The sequence below is a fragment of the Streptopelia decaocto genome (assembly GCF_964273445.1).
Source record: "Streptopelia decaocto genome assembly, chromosome: 12".
NCBI lineage: Eukaryota > Metazoa > Chordata > Aves > Columbiformes > Columbidae > Streptopelia > Streptopelia decaocto.
In genome coordinates this window covers 1,976,630-2,002,202 of record NC_138667.1, presented here as the reverse complement: position 1 = coordinate 2,002,202, position 25,573 = coordinate 1,976,630, and the positions used below count along the sequence as shown (strand labels likewise).

At 42.1% G+C, this 25,573-nt stretch overlaps 1 protein-coding gene across 4 annotated transcripts in view; it reads right to left on the bottom strand.

Moving 5' to 3' along the window:
* Positions 1–1,600: 1,600 nt before the first annotated feature.
* The window catches only part of CSNK1A1 (casein kinase 1 alpha 1), a gene marked incomplete at its 3' end in the record, with an annotated part of 35,124 nt that continues 11,151 nt past the window's right edge, over positions 1,601–25,573 (bottom strand). The window contains exons 3-11 of one of the 4 annotated variants that reach the window (XM_082063972.1): positions 22,624–22,750; positions 20,844–20,942; positions 18,372–18,455; positions 14,968–15,107; positions 11,728–11,806; positions 10,656–10,730; positions 9,297–9,403; positions 8,281–8,393; positions 1,601–3,114 (exon numbers count right to left, since the gene is read on the bottom strand). In XM_082063972.1, coding sequence (XP_081920098.1) covers positions 3,107–3,114; positions 8,281–8,393; positions 9,297–9,403; positions 10,656–10,730; positions 11,728–11,806; positions 14,968–15,107; positions 18,372–18,455; positions 20,844–20,942; positions 22,624–22,750 — 832 coding nt within the window. Of the gene's footprint in view, positions 3,115–8,239; positions 8,394–9,296; positions 9,404–10,655; positions 10,731–11,727; positions 11,807–14,967; positions 15,108–18,371; positions 18,456–20,843; positions 20,943–22,623; positions 22,751–25,573 lie in introns of those variants that run through there. The other 3 variants (XM_082063970.1, XM_082063973.1, XM_082063971.1) reach the window with 3 other exon arrangements.

The following is a 25,573-nucleotide window of genomic DNA, read 5'->3' as shown; positions in this document are numbered from 1 at the left end:
AGCCCGTCCTTCTTTCAGAGCCTTTTATGGGAGAAAAGGAAAAAGCTTTCAAATTGCTTGTAAGAAGGAATGGCTTAAATAGGTTAAAGATAATGAACCAGTATGCTGCACGTATGAGCACTCCCCACTCCAAATTAAGCAAGTCTTTAAACAGTGGCCTTAGGAGCCCTCTCGGAGTTGCTATAAGGAGGTTAATAAATTGATTGGAAACTCTGTACACAGCTTGGTGTGATGACTAAGAACCTGTTGTCACCGCCTAGTATCATTGCCTGAATTCTAGCACTTTCCAGGGAACATGAAGTTGTAGTTCTTGCACTATATGGCCCCTGTTACAACGATAATTCCTTGTGAAGGGCCTGGGATTGCTTGCGGTTTGAGTTTTCATCAGGACAGCAGATAAACCTCTCAACACAAAACCTTTGCAGAGCTGCAGCCAGAAATCAAGATCCACATAGTTTTTAATGCTTTCAGTTTTAAGTCTCTGATACAAACCAAGTAGATGATACAGCAACCGAGTGTTCAGTATCACAGCATCTCCTTAGGGAAGGCTGCCATCCCGCTCCCGGCTCAGCACGCCTGGTGCAGGCTGGATTCCGCAAAGCAGCACGACAGAGCCCACACTTCAACCTCACACCTGCGTGCAGAAGCAAACTCCATGAACACAGTGTGTCTGATGGACTAAGCGGACCCCGTGTCCTCTGCAGGATGCGCCTTGCACTTGGAGGAACCACAAACCAAATGCATTTTGATGCTCCAAGCATAGGAAGCGTTCTTGCCTACAGGGCTTATCAAGGGCAGCTTGTTTCTAAAACTTGACAACCCTGCTCAAAGTCATGAGTAAATTTAACAGACAGAGGAAATAATTTATTCTCCCGAAACCAAACTATTTCCTCTGATTTTCAAATACCTCCTGTCAAAGCAAGGAAAGTGGTGCAAAACCAATTCCAAGCAGCCACTTTGAAAACAGCTGCCAAGGCTGCATTTCAGTGATGCTCCTTCCCCTTTTGCCAACGCATGTTGTCAGCTGCGTTGCCTGGACAGTGGAAATCATAAAGACACATCACGGTATTCTAAACGCCAGTTCTTAGAAACACACGTTTTCATGAGGCATTGCTTGTAAAGCATCCTTACTCATCTTGGGCAATACTCAGAGCCCAGGGAAGCATCCCGGCCAGAACGGCTGCGTTTCTTCTTTCACCATCCAGGGAACAGAGAGCGACCGCTCTGACCCACGCGTTTCCGAATGTGCACCGATATTTCCAAAGCCCGGCAGACTTTACTTCCCTGTACTCCCAGATTATCTGTAGAAATGTTTATTAGCACACAGTGTTCTCCAGCTAAAGTTTAACATCTTCTCAGGGCAGCTCCTTCTCGTAAAGGGAGTTGTGCATAGTGACCGCAGAGGAGCGGCCTTGATCCAGATCACCGCTCGGTGACAAGCGCACAGTGTGAGTATTATGGTCTTGAAGAAACCGTTTGCAAAATGAAAGACCTTTTCAAACAGTAAAAGTATGAACCGTGAGCAGGAACTCTGCTACATGCATGGAAACTGTCTAACGAGCTAACATACAAACAACATTTACACAATAGGCATCTGGCAGCTTTTTCAGACATTTTTTTAATTTATTCTGACATGCTATAAAGGAATAAATTACACTATTAAAGAATTACCAGCAATAAAAGTATTTCTTTCTTTCAGCTGGGCTAGAATAGGAGTGAGAAGGAAGACAGCCCGGGCAGTAACGGGGTGACGCTGCGCGGTGCGAGGCTGTCCCCGAGAACAAGAGTCAATCTGCTCAGATCCACTTCACAAGAACTTGAAAGAAAATGCCTTGGTTTAAAACCATCCAAATACTCCACTCAAATTTCTCTTAAAACCAGCATCACGAGTGAGTCCGGGCGGTGCAGGATGTGGCAACGCGCGGGGGCCGCCCGCGCCGGGCCTGCAAAAGATGCCACTTCGCTTTAAAAATGCCAATCTCAGTCCAGAGGGCTGGTCTCGAACAACAAGTTATAAAAACGCAAGACTGCCCCTTCTCCCTCAAGGAAAAAATACAAAATTTATTTAAAAACAAAATGAGGAAGAGTTACAACACTAAATCTAAAATGATTTAGAAGGAAATATGACTCCTTTCGCTTAACAAATGGCCTTGAAACTTGGTTTAAAAACAGGGTAATGTGGATTTCTTAAACTGAATTAACAAAGCAAATTAAAAAAAAAAAATCTCATTTCCTTACAGAAACAGTTTTTAGTTTTTAATGAACTTGTAAACAAAAAAGCTCCCGCTTCAAAATAAAAACAAAATCCCAGATCATATAGATGTTTACAGTGATTACATTTATCTAAGCAACTTACATACAGGTTCAGTTGTAAGATGTTAACTAAATTTCGTGACAAATATGCTGTTTTTCCTTTTATACCAAGAACATTATAGAGTTAATGCAGAGTCCTAAAGATTATCTAGTAGTCGCTAAGTTTCTCTTAAGTCTTCACTTTAGATGCTGTTATTTCTAGCACAGGTAAGCAGGCAGAGTCTCTCATACGCTTAAGAACTGGAATCTTTGGTTACTACCATGTCAGCTGGCTTGGTATGTTGCACATAGAAGCCAACAACTTTAAGAATGTTTTAAGTGTACAACTTTCAAAACCCAGGGAGGAATAACCAGAAAAGAGTGCACAATTGTGAGCGTTTACAATTATCACAACTGTTGCCGAAGACTGTTCATGCCATTCTTCCAAAACAATGAGATCTCATAAGCAGTGTAGTTCAAAGTAAAAAGGTAACAAAAAAAATTGGCATATGCACAATTTTCTCCACTTGTGTGTCAACCATTAGTTAACTTTTCCACTTGAAAAAAATGCAATAGAAAACTGGACACCATGTTTCACTATCTCAGTAATATTCACAATTACAGCTGCTACAACTCCAAGTGCAGCATCATTGACACTGCCCAGAGCCAGTTTATACTGATATTAAGTTCTTTACACCAAGTAAATGGTTGCCCACAGCCACTGGCAAGTGTACGTATGAACTAAAATTTCTAGGATTTGGGGAGTGACAAGTCCTGCTCCGATCTGCTCTGCTTTGTCCCATCCTCGCCATGTTCAGAAACCTGCAAGATAAACACAAGGGCAACTTACTGATACGGGATGAAAATGAGCAACAGCCTTCACAGCAGGAGAATTAAACAGCAGTTATGGTCGTTCAAAGGGGAAAATGCTGCTGTGTCTCAGAACTGCAGAGCTCCTGGTGGCCGTTTCCAAAGCATTTGCCACCACCCCGTAGTTTACACACACACCTTTTGGTGCTGGAAAGCGGGCGTACGCACCAGCTGGACGCCACATTCCGCAAACAGGAATTCAGCCCAACAGTTTGAAACCAAGATGTGTTATTGCCACTACGAAGCAGGATGTAATTTCATAGGATTGTTTTCTACTCGTCTGCAGCGTCTTGTGTTTATACCCCTGAATGTCAAGCTGTCATCTGACTGCAGTGGTGCTCTTCAGAGACGCGGTACCGGTGCCACACGGACTGAACTTACCTTACAGTAACTGGTGCTCACTGCACGCTCACATGTACCGTGCTCTGGGCAGCCAGAATAGAAGCGAGAACCTTTGGTGGTGACTAGGAACACAGCAAACCTTCTGTCCTTGGAAGGACAAGCGAAATGACTCATGTGACAGGGGAAGGGAGGCTTCAAGAGCAATTACTTCAAATTACAAGACATTGTGGAAAAGGCAGAATAAAGGAATACATACACGGATCTCAAAGAACCAGTTACTGCAAGCTAAGCCAGTCTTCATGTGACTGCTTCTACTCATTCCTGGTGACTCAGGTACTAGCACTGTGCTTTACAGAGGTAACAAGAGCCTCAACCAAAGGTTACTTTGCCAAGCAAGTTTCTGTTCTGGATGCCCTCCAAACAGCAGGGAATTCTGTCCATGTATGAATTATCTGAGCAACAGCTCCGAGTTTTTGCAACAGAAATCTCTTCAGAGTGAACTGCAGACAAAGCTGAGCTCAGCTCCAGTGCGTGCTGACATCCAGAGAGAAGCAAGTGCAAACAAGTATTCAACACAGCCTGACATTCCATCAAAAATGGATCTGGATAGTACCCAGAAGACAGCTTTAACTCTTCCAGAATAGGCTACAGGTAATTCAGAAGAGAGTCAATAGCTTTGTTTGAACCTGATCCTAACACACAGAAGGACATTTCTCTTCAGCCAGCACTAGCAAATCTAAAAAAATAAAATAAAATAAATCTTGCACCAGAACTAAGTCATTCCCACTTGAGCGCCAAATCTCACAGAAACCACAGTGATTTCTCAGTTCAACTGGCATAAAGCTGCCCACAACCCTTACTTGATGCATACAAGTTACACTGTTTTTCCATTTCGTGTGTTTAGCAGTGAACACTGATTCATCATTTGAGCCATTTTCTCCATCAAAGTAGCCAAAACTAAGTCGCCAAAGGAGGAGTGTGCTCCCGGTGTGGAAAGAACTCATTGCATTAGAAGCCTGGATGTTTCAGATGACAACAGGATCCTGAACCCGAGGACAAAGGACATGTGAACAAATGATATGCTGCTATTTGTAGGATCATCTCAAATCCAGGACATTATGGGAAAGAAAGTGCCCCAGTTTAATCCAGAACTGGATTAAACCCACAACATCCCTTGCAAGGCCTATTAAGACCACACAGAAGCATTCCCAAACACAGCCCAGCCCCAGCTGCCAAATGAGATGGCAAGACATTCGTGCAGCACAAGACTTGGTCAGCATGAAGGAAACACAAGAGTTTATGCCGGCATCTCTCTAATAAACCTTCACTATACAAACGGCCAGCTCAGATCTGCACATTCGTCACTCCTTGTCCCTCCAGGGTGTTACCCAAAACTTTGATAATCTCTGTGCTACATGAGGGACACTCAAATTGCTTCATTATTACTATGGCTGCAGATCTATCAATGGGGGAAAAGTAACTGGACTGCCATATTTTGCGAAGCTCCTCTGAGTTCAAACATTTTCTCTATTAAGTAGCTGCAGAGACAGGCACTGAAAAGTATTGAGTTGTCAACTGGATAAATCTCAAGGAGCGAACTAGTCTGTTCTGAGAGAGACCGCCGCGACCAGAGGCGTTTGGTGAATGCTAATGGGACTGCCCACAGCCTTACAGAGCTCGACGCTGAAGAGAATTGAAAACACCTCTTGCAAACAGAACTGATGGACTTAAACGTGGCAACTGGCTGCTTGAGTCAGGTTTCTGATGGAGGGAAGTGGAGTGTGAGCGCTGTCACCCATCGCACCCCAACTGCTGCGCTGTCAGGAGATCAGGAGCTCCCCGGTCAGCAGAGCAGCCCCGGCTGTTCACACAGGTCACCGCCACCTCCAGCCAGCTGATCTCGCTGTTACAAAAGACACTGCACAGTTCCAGACAAAGGGACGGGGAGGAGATAAAAAAGGCCATTGACAGAACAGGCTACTCTGGAACCAAACAGAATATTCAGCCTGCAGGACTCAGTGAGATGGTTTAATATGGATCTGAGTTCAGGCAGCCAGGAATATCTCTAAATGAACACACTGTACATCCAAATCATCTAATTCATGTACATTGTTGATTAAGAAGGTGTCTATCCCCTCACATCTCTGGACATTACTTGAAAGAATTAAGATTTCACACTGCCCCCATCTCCACTCCCAAGATGCACATCTTCAATAGGACTTGCACTTTACACAGTATATTTAAGATTTTAACTAATAAATGCACCTGTAAACTGCTATTTCCAGTACTCTTGTTAAACTGGACATGGTTACCAGAGGTGTACAATTTGACACTGTGAAGCCTTTTAAGATACTTGAGCATGGGCTTTGCTACGGGAACTACATGACAGTTTAACTGAACCCTGGAAAAAATAAACCAGGTATTTCATTAATCTTCAATGCGGCAGCAACATAAAAGCCATGCAGCCTCCTGCTTGAGCTTAGCTGCTTTCAAGAAATCTTCATTAACAGGCAGTATTTCCCACAAAAATACATAGAGTTTAGAAATCTGGAATCTTCACTTTGATGAAGAGACTGAACTAACTATTTTAGGAAGCTGGGGAAGCATTCAGATGTTCGACAAGCACTACTTTAATGTTTTGCTGACATTACAGCTTGATCCACCTAAAGGTCACAGGCCTTTTCTTCACGATGGGGAGGTGGGAGAGGAAGGAGTCATTCCCCTGCCCTGCGAGAGCTAGCGGAATTCTGCTAGAAAAACAACAACTCCACGGCTACAGCGATGGGCCTCGTTACTTGGGGACAGTGCAATGGGGAAGGTCCATCAAGAAACAGAAATGGGCCAAAGGTTTAACTGCAAGGCAGGCTCCCCGTTACTCACGCCTGTCGGTCAGCTTTGCGCTGTCATCAAACCATCGCTGGAAAGCGGACGTAAGTAATAATTATGACCTTTTCTTCACTTACAGAACAGCGCTTGGTCAGAGATCACCTGAGCCAGGAGAGTGGCACATCAAACCTCAGAACACTGCACCAGCAAAACAGCGTTTCAAGCGACACAACTTGATTTTCAGGACAGCATCTGTTTACAGAGCATCACTTCCCATAAGATGCTCGCTTTGAACACGAGCTGCTGTGAAGAATCTGCGTTTTTGCTCCAATTATTCCCTCCTGCTCTAACAGCCAAGCTCAGCACACCCAGCCAGCGCTGGGCTGGGCTCAGCACTGGGTTCTGAGCTGTATTTTGGGAAGCAACCTAAGCCTTAATCACCCAGTCTGCTACATACTGGTGTTACAGCTGAGGGAACTGGTTTAGCGCTTGCAGAGTTCTAATATCCATCAGCAAAACAAGCTGGACAACTGATGCCTCAAAGAACCTGATATTTAATGGTATCCAATGGAAGTCTCTTTTCTTCAAGGAACCATTTCAGACTGAGTCTTGGAAAGACCGTCAGGTATTTTACTTCATACAGAAAAATGAAGAAGTGTTGTATTTTTTTAGAGCTATTTTGACAAAAGCCACCCGGTAATGTTTGGATGTGGCCACAATACATGAAAAACAATATTTTGGTAAGGATACTAAACACTTCTGCATTTCTTTGACTTCCAAGTCGGCCACATTAACTTCATACATGATTTTACATATATAAAAATGATAGTCAAGACAAGGATGTACTGAAGAGTCACAAGCGGCAGCAATACCTCAATATGCCACCTCATCTGCAGTAACTCAAACCGAGCTTCTATACTCAAACAGCCCCATTAGCTTCAATTTTATCCACAGCTCAAGCTGAGGGATCCGTTTCATGCCAGGACTGGCTGTAAGAGTCACCAGCTGTAGCAGCTGCATTCCAGTGATTTACCAGACTGACGCTGGCAGATTTACCTCACAAAAACTTCAAAAAGCTTCTAGAACGTATAAAATAATATTTGAATGTGCCTTTTCAGAACTCAGTTTTCAGTTTTCACACAATTCCATCTTGAACATTTCACAACATTTCCCTTTGAAACCATAACTTAGAAACATTAACAATAACCAAGAGACCTGCAGTCCCACCCCAGAGCATCCAGACACCTTAGAAAATTGTGACTTGGCATCCCCAGCAGCTCAGAATTGCTCTGTGATTTAAACAAGACCTTTGGAGCTCACTGGTCCTTCCCTTTAACTCTGGACCAGATTTCCCAATGTAAACCCACTGGAGGAAGCCAGACCATTCACAATTTTCTGTTTCCCATGTTTGAGGCGTACAGACCAGAAGCGAACCCACGTCACTATACCGGCTGGAACAGAGCAGAACCCAAAGTCTCTAGATCCTCACCTAGTTAATGAGAATTATCCCTTAAGAAGTGTTAGGTCTAGGATTTTGGATTGTATGTTTTATATATATAAATATATATAATATCATATATGTATATATATAAATAAAAATAAATAAAAATGTCACATTCCCAACACCAAGTCAGTTTCTTGTTTTTGGAAAGTGGTTAATGCAGGAGCAAAAGATGCAGTGGTTAAAATGACCCAACATCCCCAGAAGAAATGATATGAAGAACAAGGACATTTTGGTATAAAGTTAGTAGTCAAATTCTCCAAGGACGTCTTTTGTTTTTGCTTTTTTCAATTAACAGCCGAATATGCTTTTTAAACCACCTCCTTGATCTAACACTTAAATTGCTGACATTGTCCAAATTAGTGTCAATTTTTCTTTTTTCCTGTAACGTCACTTGGTTCTTGGCTACTAACCTTTCATGTTACTCTTGGATTTGTCAGTTTGCTTGCCTGTGGGGGTTTGGGCCTGCTGCCCCTGCCCACTGGAAGAGGCTGCCTGCTGTGCTGCTTTCTGCTTTAACATTGTCCAGTCGAACGTGTAGTCATATTGGTGGTTCAAGGTCCTAGAAAAGAGCAAAATGCTTCACTGTAACACATCCCAACAACTTCTTTATTGCTAATATCAAGCCTTCGCTGAAAGCCCAGAACTAGAGGTTAACTTTTTTTTTAAGCTGCTTTGGAGATTATTAATAGTATATATATATATATATATATATATGCTACGTATCACTAATTTAAAGGAATTCTTGAAGCAAGCCCAAATATGATCAAGCTGAGATTTCTTCCCTGTTCACACAAAAGTCTGCATTTGCAGAAGCAGCAGTTTCTCACAACCCAGCTCATCTGTTTGCCTCAGTATTTTTTTCTGTTGTTGTTTGGTTTTGGCTTGTTCTAAATCTATACTTTTAAAGAGAGACTGCAGGACTGTAGATCATCACATAAAAATTGCTTTGGATTCCAGAACTCTGGAGGGAGACCCTTGAGCGATAAGCACCAGCTCTTCTTTCAACAGATGTTGCTCACTCCAGAAGGCTGAGTTTGTGTTCTGGCTTCTCTAATAAGCTCAATGAAACAGCACTGTCCCCCTCCACTGAAATCCATGTCCTGGGCACCACTGCCAGTGCCATCACCGCTCTCCAAACGTAAAAAGCTTCACATGCTTCTACTGAGGGGTCAGCTGCTCAAGCTACTTGCAACAGAGCTTGAAGGATGGGCTCAACCCTCTAGCATTAAGTGGTCAGATCGCACAACTCAAAACCAAGAGGATCTTTCCTTCCAGTTTAACACTGAACAGTATTTTTCGGGTCCTTTAAACAGCTTTTCAAACTCTGAAATGGAAAGAAAGCCCCAAAAGAGCTCCCTACACCACACACATACAGAGCAACTTTCTGCTGTGCACGTCCCACAGAGCAGTTACCAGCTGGTAAAGCACTGACATTTCTGTACTTTTCCACTTCGAGACTGACCTGAAAAGAATACGGAATAATTGCCTCAGATACATGTAATCTGGTGCCTCTTCAAAGCGCAGGCCACGACAGTAGTTCAGATACATGGCAAATTCTGCAGGGAATCCCTGTAAATCAACAGTGTTAATCAAGCCATGGCTTGCAGCAAAAAGCTTCTAACAACCCTGTAAGAAGGCAAAAAGCTGTATTTCTGTCTATAATGGCAGAGAAAAACGGGCTGAAAATTCATACATGTAAATTCCATTTTGCCTCTAGTTATTCATTTATTCTATATTTCAGAAAGTGGATTTGATCAGCGAGTTACCACGTACACATTCCTTCCCCAGAACCTGATGCATATTATGCAATTACAAGTCCTCTGCTACCAAAATCTCAACACAGAAAATATTTAAAGCACTTCATTAATCCTAATTAAATCTAGTTCTTATTAACTAGGTCTCTGAAATTAGTAGTAATTGTCTCTTAAAAGATTCCACTCATGTTTCCTTGATAATCTACTTGAGCATACTAGAGGCAAGGTCAGTTACCACTGTCAAGGGAAGATTTAAACCATGAAGACTTCTTTTAAAGATTCCCCGCTTTCCATATTCATGGATTTAACACTACATTAAAGCCTGTGTGTTAGCAGGTAACAGAACACACCACAGTGCTGTACCACAAGCAAGCACGCAGGGGGTACAACAGTTCAGCAGTTTGGAAGATGTTGTCAGACTGTCAGAATACATAAATGTGTATGACTAGCGAGTGCAATCCTTGGTGCTGCTGTTTGATGGGTGAAAATACCACATGTTGTCAAGGACCTTTGTTAACAACCACATGGCTGCCACAGTTCAAGAGAAATGTTAAGACCCAAAGGACAGCCCTGGAAAAACATCATTCCATGACGTGGCTTTAAAGATCACTTGACATCCAGTTCCACTACAGCCTCTATTTGAGATACAGAAGACGACGTGAACAATTCTCAAGAGGCAGAAACAAGTATATAAAGGAAATCTATATGACTCTACCTTGGTTTTATTTATCCAAGAGGGCACAGGTAGAATTTTCACTGTAGAAGCTGAAGACGTGAACAAGCTTCACCTGAGAGAGCTGGAGAGCTCGTGCAGCCCAGAGGCACCAAGAACTGCAATGATGGTGGCATGAACTACGCCAAGAACCAGCAGCAACTGCCTGCCCTGGTACACATGCTGACGGCCTTGCTGGGTGGCCAAACACGAGGCACCCATGACTGCCAGAGAAGTGTTATTCAGCAGCAAATGCCAAGTGAGACTAACACATTGGCTTTAGTTTAAAAAAACCCAAAAAACAAACAACAAAACACTTACATTTCACAGTATGACATCATCGGGAAACTCTTACCTTACACAAAACCTCAACAGGAGTGGACATTTTCTTTTCACTAATCTTTTCATACTTTTGCTTCTTTGTTGCAGCCTGTGGAACATGTAGGTCACAATATAAGAGATATTGTGCAACACTGGATTAACAAGGACAGTAGCAAAAAAAAAAAAAAAAAGACAAAAATCCTTTGGTCAACCATAAGTATTTTATGTGAAATCTCCAAGTCCCACACACTTATTGCAAAGAGAATGAAGGTCAATCTGGTATTAAGATTTGGACACGGTTTAATACCATTTGTCGCAGTCTAATGCTTCCATCACATGGCACAGCTCGTGTTGTCCTGGCTGCTGCCTTTGTCCGTTAAACAGACCAGACTTGCGCTTCCATTTGCCAAAGTTCTATTAATTCCCACTGGGTGCCCCATTGAGGGGCTGGTGCGTGGTTCGGTGCGCAGCCGTTACATTCATCTGCAGCTGAGAGCTCTAGGGTTTCACGAGCCACTTGCCTTTTTAGACAACTTGCAGCTGCAACACCATTTGAGTTACACAACTCTCACATGGAGGAAGAACAACAATGAAAACAAATCACTGAAGTCTATAGAACAGAAATAAGTATTTGCCATGATTGTACTTGACTACCATACACGACCATAATTGAAACAAGCCTGTTGCAGCTAATAATTATTCAGTCATCCTATAAAGTGGACTGGAGATATCACTAAGGCTGAACTTGCTAGGTGAGAGTTTCTTTCCATGCTCTCTGCAGTACTTCCAAAAACCACTAACAATGTTATTTTTTATTTCCCAAAGAGGGCCCCAGCCTACAACAGCACAATAATAGTTTGCAAAGATGATGTAAGCTATTGTTTTGTATAAATTTTAAGGCAGTCAAACAATACATATTTTGCCCGCTACATGAGAAGCAGAAAGAACCTTTCTTCTACATTCTATAAATATCGTGGCTTGGGAAAAACTGCTTTGTATAACTGAAGCTAAACATTATATTCAACCACATATCCAGATCAGCAGGCAGAAGCACCGTAACCAAACATCATAAAAAAGGGGTGGGGAAAAAAAGCAAAAGAACCTACCTTTAATCCTTGCCAAGGCAGACTGGTTCTGTTAAAGTACATCAATACATAGCCTAGAGACTCCATGTCATCCCGACGACTGGAGGAAGAGAACGAACACAATTAATTACAAATTTGGGCATTTTGCACTTTATTCTAAATAGTGTGAGCATTCAAAAAAAAAAAAAAAAAAAGGAATAAAATCTAAGCATTGGTACAAAAGAAGGTCTCTTTCTAACACAGCTAAGCCATCCAGCAGTTCAGGTTGCCACTGGCAGACATGCAACAAGGCTTTACAAGCAGGAACAGATCCTACTCTTTCTTCAGGCAAGGGAAACGTAACTTTGAATGTTTCCTTCTCTTTGCTTTCCAGTGTCTTGCCCATTTAATTATGTAGCTTGCATAGAAACAAAAGTTTTACCTGCAGGAAGCACAGAACACATTGTAACAGAGATACAGGATGTGCCTTAACTTCATTAGGGAAGATCTTTCCCTGAGCTGCGGTCTGGGACCAATACTGACCATTTAGCCCCAGAAGTGCGGAACTTTTCTTCCCTCACTTCTATTAAAAACCCCCAAATTGTTTCCATGATCTTTAAAGACAAGTAATATTTGGAAAGGTGCACACAGAGAGGTGCCCCTGCTCTCCTCCCACAAGAAGTCTGTTTGAAGGCGGCTGGAGAATCCCAGTCATCTACCCACTGACTTCACTGAGAATTCGCACTCAAACTCTCATCTAAAAAGGCATCCAGTGTTTCCTGTAGTGCATATGCTCCGGATCCACACTCCAGACACACAAACACCACTGTACTTTGCCACACAGCTTTCATCATTACTCAGGCTGGTACAGTCCACTGAAGTGGAAAAAATGCTCCACAATTGTTTTTCCTCTTGGCCAAGTCACCTTTCCCCAGCTGTGCTAGTCAGGTTTTTCCTCCGACTGCAGCTGACATCTAGTTAACATGAGGCAGAACAATAACTTCTTTTTCTCCTCCAAGCTTCCTTATCAAGAGAACTTGACAGGTATTGCTGCTGCTTTGCCACCCAGGCAGATGTACAAGAACAGTATTTAAGTGGTGGCAGGAAAGACTACGCACCTACCAGCCCCACAAGGGAGTAAAAGGCTGAGTATTGCAAACAGGATTATACCTACAGCAGCTCCCTCTAAGTGAGACCCATCTGTAAGAACCTGGACAGATCTACCTCCAGGTCTTGGTACCAGAGGAAAGAAGTCGTACGTGATGCTCTGTGTTGTGGCCAACCCAATATAACCACTGATCATCCCCAGAGTGGCCTGTCACCGTCTCAACGCATGTTCCAGCTCTCTGGCCCTTTGGGGGACCCATCCAGGGAGATCTGCCGCAAGAAAATCAGCTTGGCTCCCTAAACCATTTCACCACAAGGGCAAAAACGTGCTAATTGTGCCCAGAGACTGGTTCAGTTCCCTTGACAGCAACCGGCTCCAAGGTCACCTCAGCTGTAACATGAAACCACAGCCAAAGACAGAAGGATGAAAAATGATACCAAGACCACAAACTCCAGCCTGAAAAACTTGCTAATTCAGGTTTTAATAATCAACAGGATTCAGTGAACCAATGTGGAGCCATGACATGAATTTACATTTTATGAGAAGGCAGTGTTAAATTCAGAAGAGGGATTAATAGATTCTATCCTCCGTCCCGTTCATTGTTGTAATGTTCAATTTCATGTTTTTTAGTATGAAACATTTAATTCTGTAAATCTGTAACGGATATACTGATAGAAGTGATTTTCGGGATTTGGCAAGCAGGACAATACTCTCCATCATTAAAAAGAAACAGGTAACATTGCAAACAGCTCCCCAAGAACAGCTGTCATTACGTATACGGACATCTGTTCTGCAACAGTTAAAGTACAGCACTAACAGCTGATGTACAGCACTAACAGCTGACGTATTCTGCCATAGCTTCAGGACTGGTTTCTCTTGATTACAGGAATATATTGTCTCACTGTTGGCTCGATTTTGACAGTTTAAAAGCTTTTAGCATGCACCAAGCTACATTTCTAATTACATCAGAATTCCCAGTACCAGCAGAGATGGTACAAGGCCTCCAACTAAATTCAAAGGCATTAGTGATTTGCAGCTCCCTCCCCTCACTGTAAGGTTCTAGCACAGCTATTCCCTTAAGCAAACGGCTTAGGTTCCATGAAACACACTTACTGAAGAAGTGACACCTGACTACCTGACCCACATGTCAAGTAGGCTTAAATAATGACACTGGCAGACAATAAGATACACTTAAGGAACCTTAATAAAATTAAAGCACAGAGGGAACGCGGTGCATTTTAAAGCACCAGCTATTTTTAAGTTACATGTTCTGTTGAAGTTGACTGCTAGAAATTCTGTCATCCCCATTTGGATTGAAATGAAGGTCAGAGGCACAGACATGGCAATTTTAACTATGTCTAAATGACCTCAGCATCATGTGGTAAAGCCACACTATTGCACTTACACATTACAACATCCAGGCGTACAGGTAAGGAAGAGACATGGCTTCACGTCTCGTGAGTCCCTAACACCCTCTCCCAAACAACCTCAAGTGTTATCTCCACCAGGCCACTGCTAAGGTACCACAGTGGCAATATGCTTTTGAACCAGATGATAAAACCATGTTTGTTGATTAAGCAAAGCTCAAAAATACAAATACACCCTCCACCTTCCCCTGTGTACATATATACAGAGCCACAACTATGGTTGTGGATACCAGAAACCAAAACACAATGTGAGTGAAGATCTTTAAGTCCTGCTTGCAGGTAAAAGGATAAACAGTAGTTTACTAACTTGAAGATAGAGTGAGAAAACAGGACACAGACACCACCTTTGGAATACTCCTCCTGGCTACAGAATTGCTCATCAAGCCAGTCAGTAGCAGCATCAATAGGTACCAACACAATCAGGAAACTGCATCATTTTATTGGTGAAAGCCCTCTGACAGATCCACATGAAAGTATAGCTTAAACAACCAAAAACCCCAAACAAACAAACCCAACCCAACCCAGTGTGCAGCACGTCCATATCATGTCTGCAAAAACTCAGACCCTCTTCAAGAAGCAAATTAGGAGCTTGGATTTCTTCCCCCTACCCTTACATAGGCAGGCAAAAAGACTTGCAAAGGGATATATACACTTCTTCATGTTAAATTAGTTCAGACACATCAGAATCTTACAAATAAGATCATCTTGCTGCCTCCAAAAGCACAGCAATGATCTCCTTGAACTCACCTCTGCTCAATGCCAAGATGTGCATTGATGCTGGCATATCGAGCTGTGCCAGTGAGATTTTTGTCTTCTCTGTACGGTATGTGTTGCCTTGTCCTGTTGTCCCGGTACTTTTTGGCCAAACCAAAGTCAATAAGGAATAACTTCAAGAAAAACGAAAATAGGTTATATTTCTATACAATGCAAGGAATCCCCAACCTCTCACGAGGCATTAACATTTTTAAGACATCCACACAATGTAACAGCCTACAGTTAAGAGGAAGCAGAGTAACAGTGCAGAATCACAACCAGCTTTAACTAGCCAGTTCAAAAACTTAACAGTGAATTAGTTCAATCCAGTGGAATAGATTAGATTGTGCTAATTTGTATCTTAGATCTACAACTATTATGTTGTTATTGTAGTTTGTATCACATTAGCTCAATAACTACAGTGCACAATTTAGGAAGGAAACTACTATGTGTGGAAGCACACTTCCCAAAACCCCTCGTGCTAGAGTTTACACATCCAGATAGTCAAAGGCAGCTCAGCAACGTAATGCAAATGATGCACATCCTGTATTCTGCCCTATGGCTCCTGAAGAGCACTGGCCATAGTGCAGAGCACGAGGCCAAAACCTTCAACAGCAACCAAGACATCTTGCTTTCAATCATCTGCTCATTTTCGGAGTACCAGAACGCTACCACAGCAGCATGACACACTTGCTGATATTAATACAGCCAGGAAGCTAGAGCCTAGTACATGGAATCCAATTTAGCTTTCTAATGACCAAGCTTGCACAATGATTTGGTATTTAGCAACAACTGAGTGCGTGCTAATTAGCGTGCGAACAGCCAGCCTATCTACAAAGGTTAATCCAGACAGTACCTTCTTGCGACAAGATTTCAGGACTAGGCAAAAAAAAAGCTGAGGCAGAAGTACGTAAGGCACATTTCAAATTCTAGCAATCAGTCTTCAATCTACATATCAGGCTGAGCTCCCCATTCCAGCGCTGGATTAATGCAACAGGATCTGGTACTACTAGCCCTACAGATTAATGAATACTGCAGAAGTAGCTTGGGTGTGGGAGGGAGATGACGGAGAGAAGACAAACTTCAAGAAATTCTCAGTAAAATCTATTCAGTATCACCTCAATGGTGATTCCAGAAGAGAAGATACAGCTTTAAATGCACAAAAGTACTGGAGATTGATATGCAGCTATACCTGCATCCAAGACTGAAACAAAGGGCCGCACTGCAAGTGCAGTGAATTATAGAGTGACACTCGATATGGAAATACCAAAGATACTGCAAGACTGGAAGTTTCTGAATCACATGGTAGGTATGTTTCAGAATTCTGGTTGAAGATGAATTTCTAACTACAGTAGTCTAGACAGGAAAAACAAAACAAACCACCATGCTAAAAACCTCTTCAGCCACCAATGTTGGAGCAGCAAACCTTGAGCTGAAGGCTTGTCATGATTTATATGCAACTGCAGAGCAGTTCTACATGTGCTGTCCTAGTGAAAGTCACTCTCCAAGTCGAATGGTTGGAGCAAGAGCAGGTAAAGCCAAGTTCTTACATCAACTACACTGGTCGTAGTTCAGGAATGTGGGGGTCTCATCTTTGTTGCACCCACCACAGCCACCACTAGAGGTTGTTCTTCACTTAGTGAGCATGGACATGTTCTCCAGCTACCGGGAAATTAGCAATTTTGACACTAAACTCCTACAGCAGATAGTACAAAGCGTCCACACGATTGCTACACTGCATATGCAGCTTTCCTAGAAGCAATGCCTGAACTCAAATGCAATCCCTTTTCTGATTAAAGCTCTCTGATGTATAGTTTGCAATAGCTACTTTTGCAGGGCCTGTGCCCATTAGTTGAAGCAAAATACTGTGTCTTGAGAAGGAGGGAAATCCAAACACGATACGTAACCGTCAGAATATTTTCAACACATCTTTGGCTACAAACACTTTAAACAACTCAGTATCTTCACATGCTTTCTGTAATCCTGGTGATCTTTCTGCTAATTAATGGTATGAAGGAACTCTCAGTTCATTAACCAAAACATTTAACACTAGAAGTGTGTCTCTAATACATAAATAGCTGGTGTCTAGCCCTGTTTAGCACCAACTTGGTACGACTACTTTCTTCAAAAGAATTCTAAAAGTAAATGATGCTCTGCCCTTTCCACAGCTGCTCAGAGCTCTCTGTGTTAGAGCTGAACAAGGTAATTCTGCATTCTCTCAAGAGGTATGGGTAAAACCTCAACCAAAAAAATCCATTCAGCAACACAGACCTGTTTTACACCAGTCAAATAACTGGATGATTATTTTACAGCACTGATTCTCTGGGGAAGTTCACTCTGCTCCCAGCTTAGGCTTGTTCTGTATTTCCCATTCGCAAAGGAGTAAATCCATCTTGCAAAGAGTTAAGTTGGAAGATCCATCCCGATTTGGATGAGCACAGAACACAGCGATGGCAGCCAGCAGGAACACAGATATATTCCCACAGATAACCTCACACCACCTTAGTTCTGTTTGTTGCACAATCAGCAGGAAACTGGAGAAGTAGGGCAAGATTTTTGCCAAGAGCAACTAGAGAAGCAGATCAAAGTCTTTACCCAACTGATAAGAAAGTTTCAGGAGGAGACAAGAGAAGCCTGTCAGCTTGTGTACAGCAGCTGGCTGCCCAGGATTTAATACGTGAAGACGATCATTGTGGAAAGCTACGGACTGATTCTATGGCCAAACTCCTGAGCTATGATTCATATTCAGCAATTTCCAGCTGTCCTGCTATGAACTGGCATATGTCTTCATTTCTCTCCAATTCATCTTCTCTTGACGAGTCAGGAGTACTACATTTAACACTACCAGATAAGCTCACGCTTCTCCAAGGCACAGCTTGTTGGGAGTAATTTCATTTCATAAGCACAATGGATGAAAATACAAGTCCTCATTACACATTTGGAAAGATTTTGAACAAAAACTGCAAGGGAAGGAGTCTGGCTGAAGCGATAACAGAACTTCTCCACATGCATTCAAAGACACAGCAGGAACCCTCCAGGGGCGAGCAGGGAGCCCTACGCAGGAATTCTGCTGTTTCAATAGGGTGACACATCCTCCACCACATTGCCTTGAGTTTGAAAGGACAAAACCTGCTTCTGCATCTGAAACCAAGCATGTACATTTAGCCCTTTTTAATAAAGTTTAGAAATAATTCCACAATTTAAACAAGCGCCACAGGGAAACATCTTAGTAATGTTACATGTTTGCCAAGTATGTCTGAATAATGCCAACATAAGAGGTGCTTTTGCAAGGTCTACATTCTCCAGAAAAAAAAAGATTAAAATAAAAATAACAAAAACAAAACAAAAATAAAGCACATGAATTTGGGGTTGAGGTTGGAATAGGAGACAGTTCAGACCTGGTTTAATCCTGAGAAAGATGGGTCCTGAGAAGTACTAACAGTCATGCTTCTTTTCCTCTTCCCCACTGGAGATTCTAAACACTGAACAAACAATAGAGGGTGGCAGTGCATCAAACAGTATTGCTTACAACGCAACATTGGCCGGCGCAGACAGGCAACACCGAGGCGCTCAAGAAAGAACAGGGTAGCCAAATGCCATCCTTCTTCCACCAAGCACTGTAGTTTTCAAAAAATTATGTTTGTATTTTTATTGTTTTTTTTCTCCAAGCAGAAAATTTGGAAGATGTGACCAGGTAAATTTCAAGTGTGAGCCGCTCCAAAATGACACTGCCTTGACCACGGATAGCAATGGTGACATTTGGCTCTATTAAAAAAGGAAATGGAAGTTTTGCTTACAAAACCATCCTTTGGTTTCACAAACTGCCCTTCCCCCAAAAGACGTTTAGAAAAAGTAAATCTTCAGTAAGGAAGAGGTAGAAGGCATTTAGTCACCTTAAAGTTTACTTTCATAAGCATGCAGGGCTTATTTCTAGCAGAGCTGAAAATTCATCTTTTAAGGTGGGAGCAAAATTTCTCCCGATCATCAAATTAAAATTTGAAAAAAATAAATTCATTTTTTTTAAATTTTTAATATAACTGACAGGAAGCTACTGGAACAAGATTACCATGCTATTCTAGTCTTTGGGGCTGATCTTCTTTAAACTGTGTATAGTCATCTCTAAAAAACCCCAAACTACACTTAGTTACAAAACAAAACAAAGTAAATACTGTATGGTGGTGAGTGTTCCCCAGACAAAGCACTTGCTTCCAAACTGAAGCAAACCACTCCTCATCTTGTTACTGATTTGTACTTTTGCCAAGAACTACCTCCCTCATCTCTAGACCCCTGCACCAGTAACCAAGCCCATGCCCACAGTGTTTGCCACCACATCATTGTGTGGCGCCCTAACTAATCTAACTAATGGGGCAAAAAAATAATGGTTTGCAGGCAATTGTTTTTCATTTCAGCTGATGCAAATCTAATGTGTTCCTTCACTGAAGTGAGCACAGCAGCATTCTCTAGGCCATTAATCCACCTCAAGATGAACAGAGTGCAGCAATGCCAAGCGAGCATGACTGTGCAAAAGTATAGAAAAATGGCCCAAAAAGAACGACTGGAAATTAGAAACTAAAACTAGGAAAAAAAAATAAAAGTTTAAGTCATAGTGTTAAGTCATGCCAGGAAACTAAGGAGCCTAACTGCTCAACACAGCAGAGAAAAATAGAGCTCTACAGAGGCAAAGTGTGAAACTTGGGAACACACAGAGTTGAACAGCGACAGGATCACAGAGACGGCCCCTCCGCTGCACGGACGAGCTGTGCAATGGCTGGATCTGAACGGCCAGTGCGCTGCACCTCTTCACGCAACAGCCGGTATCTCACGGCAGCCCAGCTCCCCCCGCTAACGGTCACGGCCCTGAAGTTGGCATTCATACAGGCAAACAAAGGTAAACATTTTGAACGCTAGTGGTGCCTGAAGAGATGAGACATTCTCTGATGGCATATCGAGAAGATAAGTGGGAATCTTGCTTCCAATAAACAGCTTGATCACAAGACATTTGTCCTCAAGTTAATTTCTATTAAGTAGCATGCTTAATGCATTGCCAATGCTGCCTGTCTGCCCGAGCTCGACATACAAATTGCAGGATTAAGCATATTGCACTCAAGAGAACTAAAAATAAAATTTTAAGTTTTCTTCTATATAAGGTTTTCAACGGGAAACATGCACTTCTGACTATGTTTACCCATCCAAACAAGTGCAACCACCTCAGCCCAACCCCCCCACCTTGCCTTTTTTTTTTTTCCACAAAGTAAATTGAAAACAGTTGTTTGTTGTACAACATATTCAAGTACTCTACAACTTAACAGTTTTCTATCAGCGTATTTACATGAATTCCTTTATTTATAAAGGCAACTGATCTCCATGTTGGCTATCAGCTGTATCCACGGCTCCCATGGCTGTAGAGTTCTCTTTACCAGTCATCGTGAGGTTTAATGCCCTGATGACTGGTAGGTCAGGAGCTCCCACATTGGCACAAATCCTTTTCATCCCAGGATGTCAGCCCCAAATCCAAAGATAAATTTGACTTTACCATTGATGGAAAAAATGCTATTACAACAATTCTTGATAATGAAACTCCATTACTGAGAAAAGTAGCAAAGTGTTCTCTAGGGCTGGTTTATGATCTTGTAGCAAGCCTGAAAATCATCTTGCAATCAGGTGCATCTGGCAGGGTGGGTCAGAGACCCACATGTGTGCCACTGCATGTAGAAGTGGACACTTAGAAATCCAAGTTCTCCCATCAAACAATCAGGGTTTAGCATCCAAAACATCAGTTTCAGCAATGAGTTTTAAAAAGGTTGTGCAGCTTCAATCAAGTAACATAGCCATTCCCTACGGATCTTTTAAACAAAGAGCATTCGACTAACCTTATTACAGTGACGCCCAATACCCATTAGGAAGTTATCTGGTTTAATGTCTCTGTGTATAAAATTCTTTGTGTGCACATATTCAATTCTACTGATCATCTGTAAAAAAAAAAAAAAAAAGCAACAACAAAACAAGTAAGATTTCAACAAGAGCAACACAATTCACTTAAACCTTCAATGAAAGCAGGAATTTTTAGTGTTATCTTCCTCTGCAACTTAAGTTTCTATATTTGCTTAATGAAAACCAAGGGCTTCTTTTTATGCTGTTCAAATAAATCTAACTTTCTTATATGTTAAAATTCCATAACCTTCCTCAGGAAATGGCAAATTAAATACCTGAAACAATTTCCCAGATACTAAAGTTAATGTTTTAACTACAGTGTCCCATTAAAGAGCAATTTCTTTTCCTTGCTTCAAACAAAAGTTCGCTACACCTATCACAACAGAACTTTAAAACTCCCTCCCTCCCCCATCCCTGTTATTCATTCATTATCAAGTGTCACTTTTCCAGGTAACAGTTTGCAGGGAGCAAGTAACAACTTGACTGTGGCCCGTACTATCACTCCCAAGCTATTGTGATCCAGCAATCACAGTCAGCAATGACGTGCAGAGCAAGTCTGGCACATCTGTATTGTCACCTACAACCACGCGATTTCCTGTGTGTGTGATCACAGCACACGCATTTATACGATACAGCTTTCCAGAGACTAAACCACTCTTCATGCAGCCTTTCGGGAGTTGAATTCTTACAACATCATACTCTTGACAGCTGTTCTACTGGACTGTGACCTCCAAGCCAGTTTCCATGCACTGACATACATCCCATGTACGTTTCCCAGATGATAACTAGTTAGTGTTTATCATCCAAAGGAATATTGCAGGAAAGCCTCACAGATTTCCCAGCGATGCTGGAACACCCAGACTCCAGCTAACGGCTCCCGAAAGCAAGCGCCGCGCTCACTATGGGCAGCCAGAATGGGGCAGCTGACCTTGTCTCCAAACAAACGCCATGAGCTTCCTTGGCCAAGAGCCTGGGACTCTACAAGCAGCTGGCTAAGTGACAACTTGGTACTAACATCAATGACGTAATATCAGATGAAATTTAAACTGCCATTGAAAATTCAACTTGAGAAACCCTTATTGCCTTGCAAGTAGCTGAAGACAGCACAGCACCATCAAGATATTTATTAAATAGCAAGAACAGAGCTGACTGGCTGCAATGCTGTACTCTCAGGACCAAGTTGAGAAAAATATCAGTTGCTAGAAAAAGACTTAACAGACCTCAGCTTGATAAGCCTTGATTACAGTAGTGTGTTATCTCCACTAACAGCTTTAAGAACTGTCTTCAAGGGCCACAACCGCCAAAATCATGTTTATTAGCTCATGGTCTGGTACTAGTTGTTACAGGAGGCTGCGAGTGCATAGCAAGCTGGCCAATGTGTAACAGGTTTCCTTTAAATCAGATCAGCCATAACTGGAGACTTCCCCAGACCTTCTAATACCACACCCATGGCTGACAGCAGGAGTTAATCCACCCATATTAGTCTTGATAATTGATTAAAGTTGCACTTGTTAGATCTGCAGCATCAAGGAGCTGGTATCTGGGCTGCCCTCCCGCTACATTCATTTCCTATGGCACCCTGCCTTCAATTCCTCTAGTAACTGTTCAATTAGCTGTATACAACATTGTATAACAAGTGCTTTAACCCACTTAAAGAGAACCATGTTGCACAAAATACTTTAAGGTTTTTAACTTCCTCACTGTAAGGTCTGTACGTACCTGGTCTGCTAACATAAGTACTGTTTTCATCGTAAACCTGCGAGAACAGAAGTTGAATAGGTCTTCAAGGCTGGGACCAAGAAGATCCATAACTAGAACGTTGTAGTCCTTTTCTTGACCATACCACCTGCAACAAAGAAAATTGCCCAGCGTTAGCAGGAATCCTAATGCGGCTCAGGATACCATTAGCCCTCTTGACTGCACGGGCATATTGCTGGCTAATGTTCAATCTTGAAAGGTAACTGAAAACTATGGCTGGGAGTGCCTTATTTTTCCTGGAAACAAAGTCTGAAGACAAAGCAGACTACACAAGCTGGCAAGTGCACGTGAACGCATTCGATTTTCCATTAAGAGGAAACACTTTAGTAGCAACTGAAATACTAAACATCAAAATCAAAACGCAACCAAAGCAGAAGCCGTTACACATCACTGTACCGAGTCTGAACCGAAACCCACCTGCAGGACACCTTAGAATCCTATCAATGCTTCCTGTGTTATTTAACATCACACAAACATCTTTAAGTGCTTTAACCTCTGTTTTCAACTATGACTTCCCTGCAACAGACTAAAGCAGCTCATGTAGTTAATTCACGTACTACCTCTCTGTTCATTCATCCAAATTTAACAAATGGCAACCAAGTTCTACTGTCCTATTAAGCAGATGATAAAGGTTCTTTAGCAGGTTTTCGACATCATGAAGGGAAAAATACTTAAGTGTAATAAAAGCAAAAATACAGATCTAGCAATATATCGGTTGCAGCCAAATAGACTGTGAAAACCACCTTTAAGTGTCTGATACATCTATTTGGTGAAAAAAAAAATATGAATGTTACCAACACTGTGAGAACAAGCATAGGCCTCCCATGCATATTTTACCTTCCAATCCACATCTACCATTTCTATCACAGTATTGCTTCATGTTATCTGCAGCCGGGGCAGGAGTATTGCACCACCTAAGCTGCCTGGGACCTGGACTCACACCCTTCACTTCTGCACATCTCAGCTGTGAATTTCCATACTTTAAATTGGCACTGAAGGGACACAAATATTCTTCTCTACAGTCCTCCGCACATTGCAGGTACCTACAGTTAAGTGAGAGGAATGTGTGAAACACTGTGAAGTTGTGCTGAGTTCTAGTACATCACTGTACAGATCCAACACCATATGGATCAGAAGGCTGCGTTTTGCCTTTGCTGTAAGGACTTGAGTGCCCAGCAAAGACCCAGTACCAGCAGTCAATGTACAAGGCACTGACTAGTTCTCTCTGGAGGAGTCTCAAGTTTCCAACAACAGTGGTACAGACAAGACACACCAAGAGTATATCCCATAATAAGAGAATACAGATTAAAGCAATAAAAATCAAAAATCAGCTCAAACACAGTCGTACCTGGGGCTTAAAAACCTCATAGACATTTTATTTCCACTTTAGGCAACGTCTCCAGGAGACTAATGCATCATTGTCTGGAAAATAGTTACCACTGATAATGCCGACAAATTCCTTGGTACTCACGGGATTCCAAGCTTAGCCAGGGTAGTAAAGTGTTTACAAAACCACAGAGAAAAGATTTTGTATTTGGATTTGTTTCAGGAACTACTGGCCTGTACCTTCCCACTGCTGGGATTCTAGTAGAAACCATGCACGTTTATCAAGTCCCTAACAATGCGTTACAAAGTTATATAAGGACTGTGGATCAGTCATTGTTTTACAGGTCAGTCAAGCACCTTTACTGGTTCCCTACATCATGAGTGGACGGAGAAAATACGTATTTTGAAAGCAGTCATTCAAGTGAGATGTCTACAAAACAGCTGTACTCCAACGTGTTAATGATCATTCCGGTACTGTAAGCACTATTTAGCAGTTTTGCCCTCTAAAAATTCATAGAATGTACTATGATACATAACACCACCCCAAAAAAACCCTTCCAAGTAACTCAACTGGGAAAGTATGTTGATGGTATCATTTGGTAAAGTCTGCAATTTATGAAAAGGTTAATATTCTCAGTGCAACCTGACACCAAGCTGCGCAACGTATGCATTCTGAAAAGACCTGCCTTATAGTTCTGCCCTTTTAAGGAGCTCATTTCAACAGCAAGAGCAACCACGAGGAGTATTTAAAAAACGCAATGCAGAGATCGGGAAAGAGTCAAAATGAGATACTGTTGAGAACAGTTTTTATTCAACTACAAACCAGCTTCAGTTCAAGGATTATTGACTATGCCTGTAAATCTACTCCTTGGTTCCTCTCAAAGTCACCCACACAAACGGCTTTGACAAGGCTCTACGAACAACTACACCGGTCACAGCTGAAAACAAATCACTATGGTCATCCAGAGTTACAAACTGGACCAAACGACCTGCCTGGTTATTGTCACATGAAATTCAGGATTGCTGCGAAAAAGTCTAAAGAATAAGCTGAACTGAAGCATTCTAAGGAGTAAAGCAAGATCTAGATAAAATACGACCATCTTCAAGAAATGGAAGCCCCATTCAGGTGCTGAGTGTAATTGTTCAGCACAGTAACGGTTCAGTGCCCAGGAGACTGCAGTATGAGGCAAAAGGATCAAAGATCAACCTTCAACTCGGCTACAAAAATTTAGTTACAACATCACAGAAAAAAGCGAAGTTGCTGAAAAGGAAGCGTACCCTGGGAGTTATATTTTTAAAAGCATTTCGTTCCTCTACAGGGACCTCTCTGCTCAGTAAGTGCGGTAATTCAGGTTGATTGCACAATCTCCATTTGGCCTACTTCTACATATGCACAAGAAAACCTTAATATCCTGACCATTTTGCACTGGTGGAAAGCAGAGTCAACTCTGCAAGACAAAGAAATGAGAGGAGACCTCTTAACACTTTGTTTTCATGTGCACATGCCTGTAATTCCTCTCAGAAGACTACTCCATTTCACCACTGGCAACAGAACTTGTGCTAGGCTTTGCAGTCACTTGGGGCT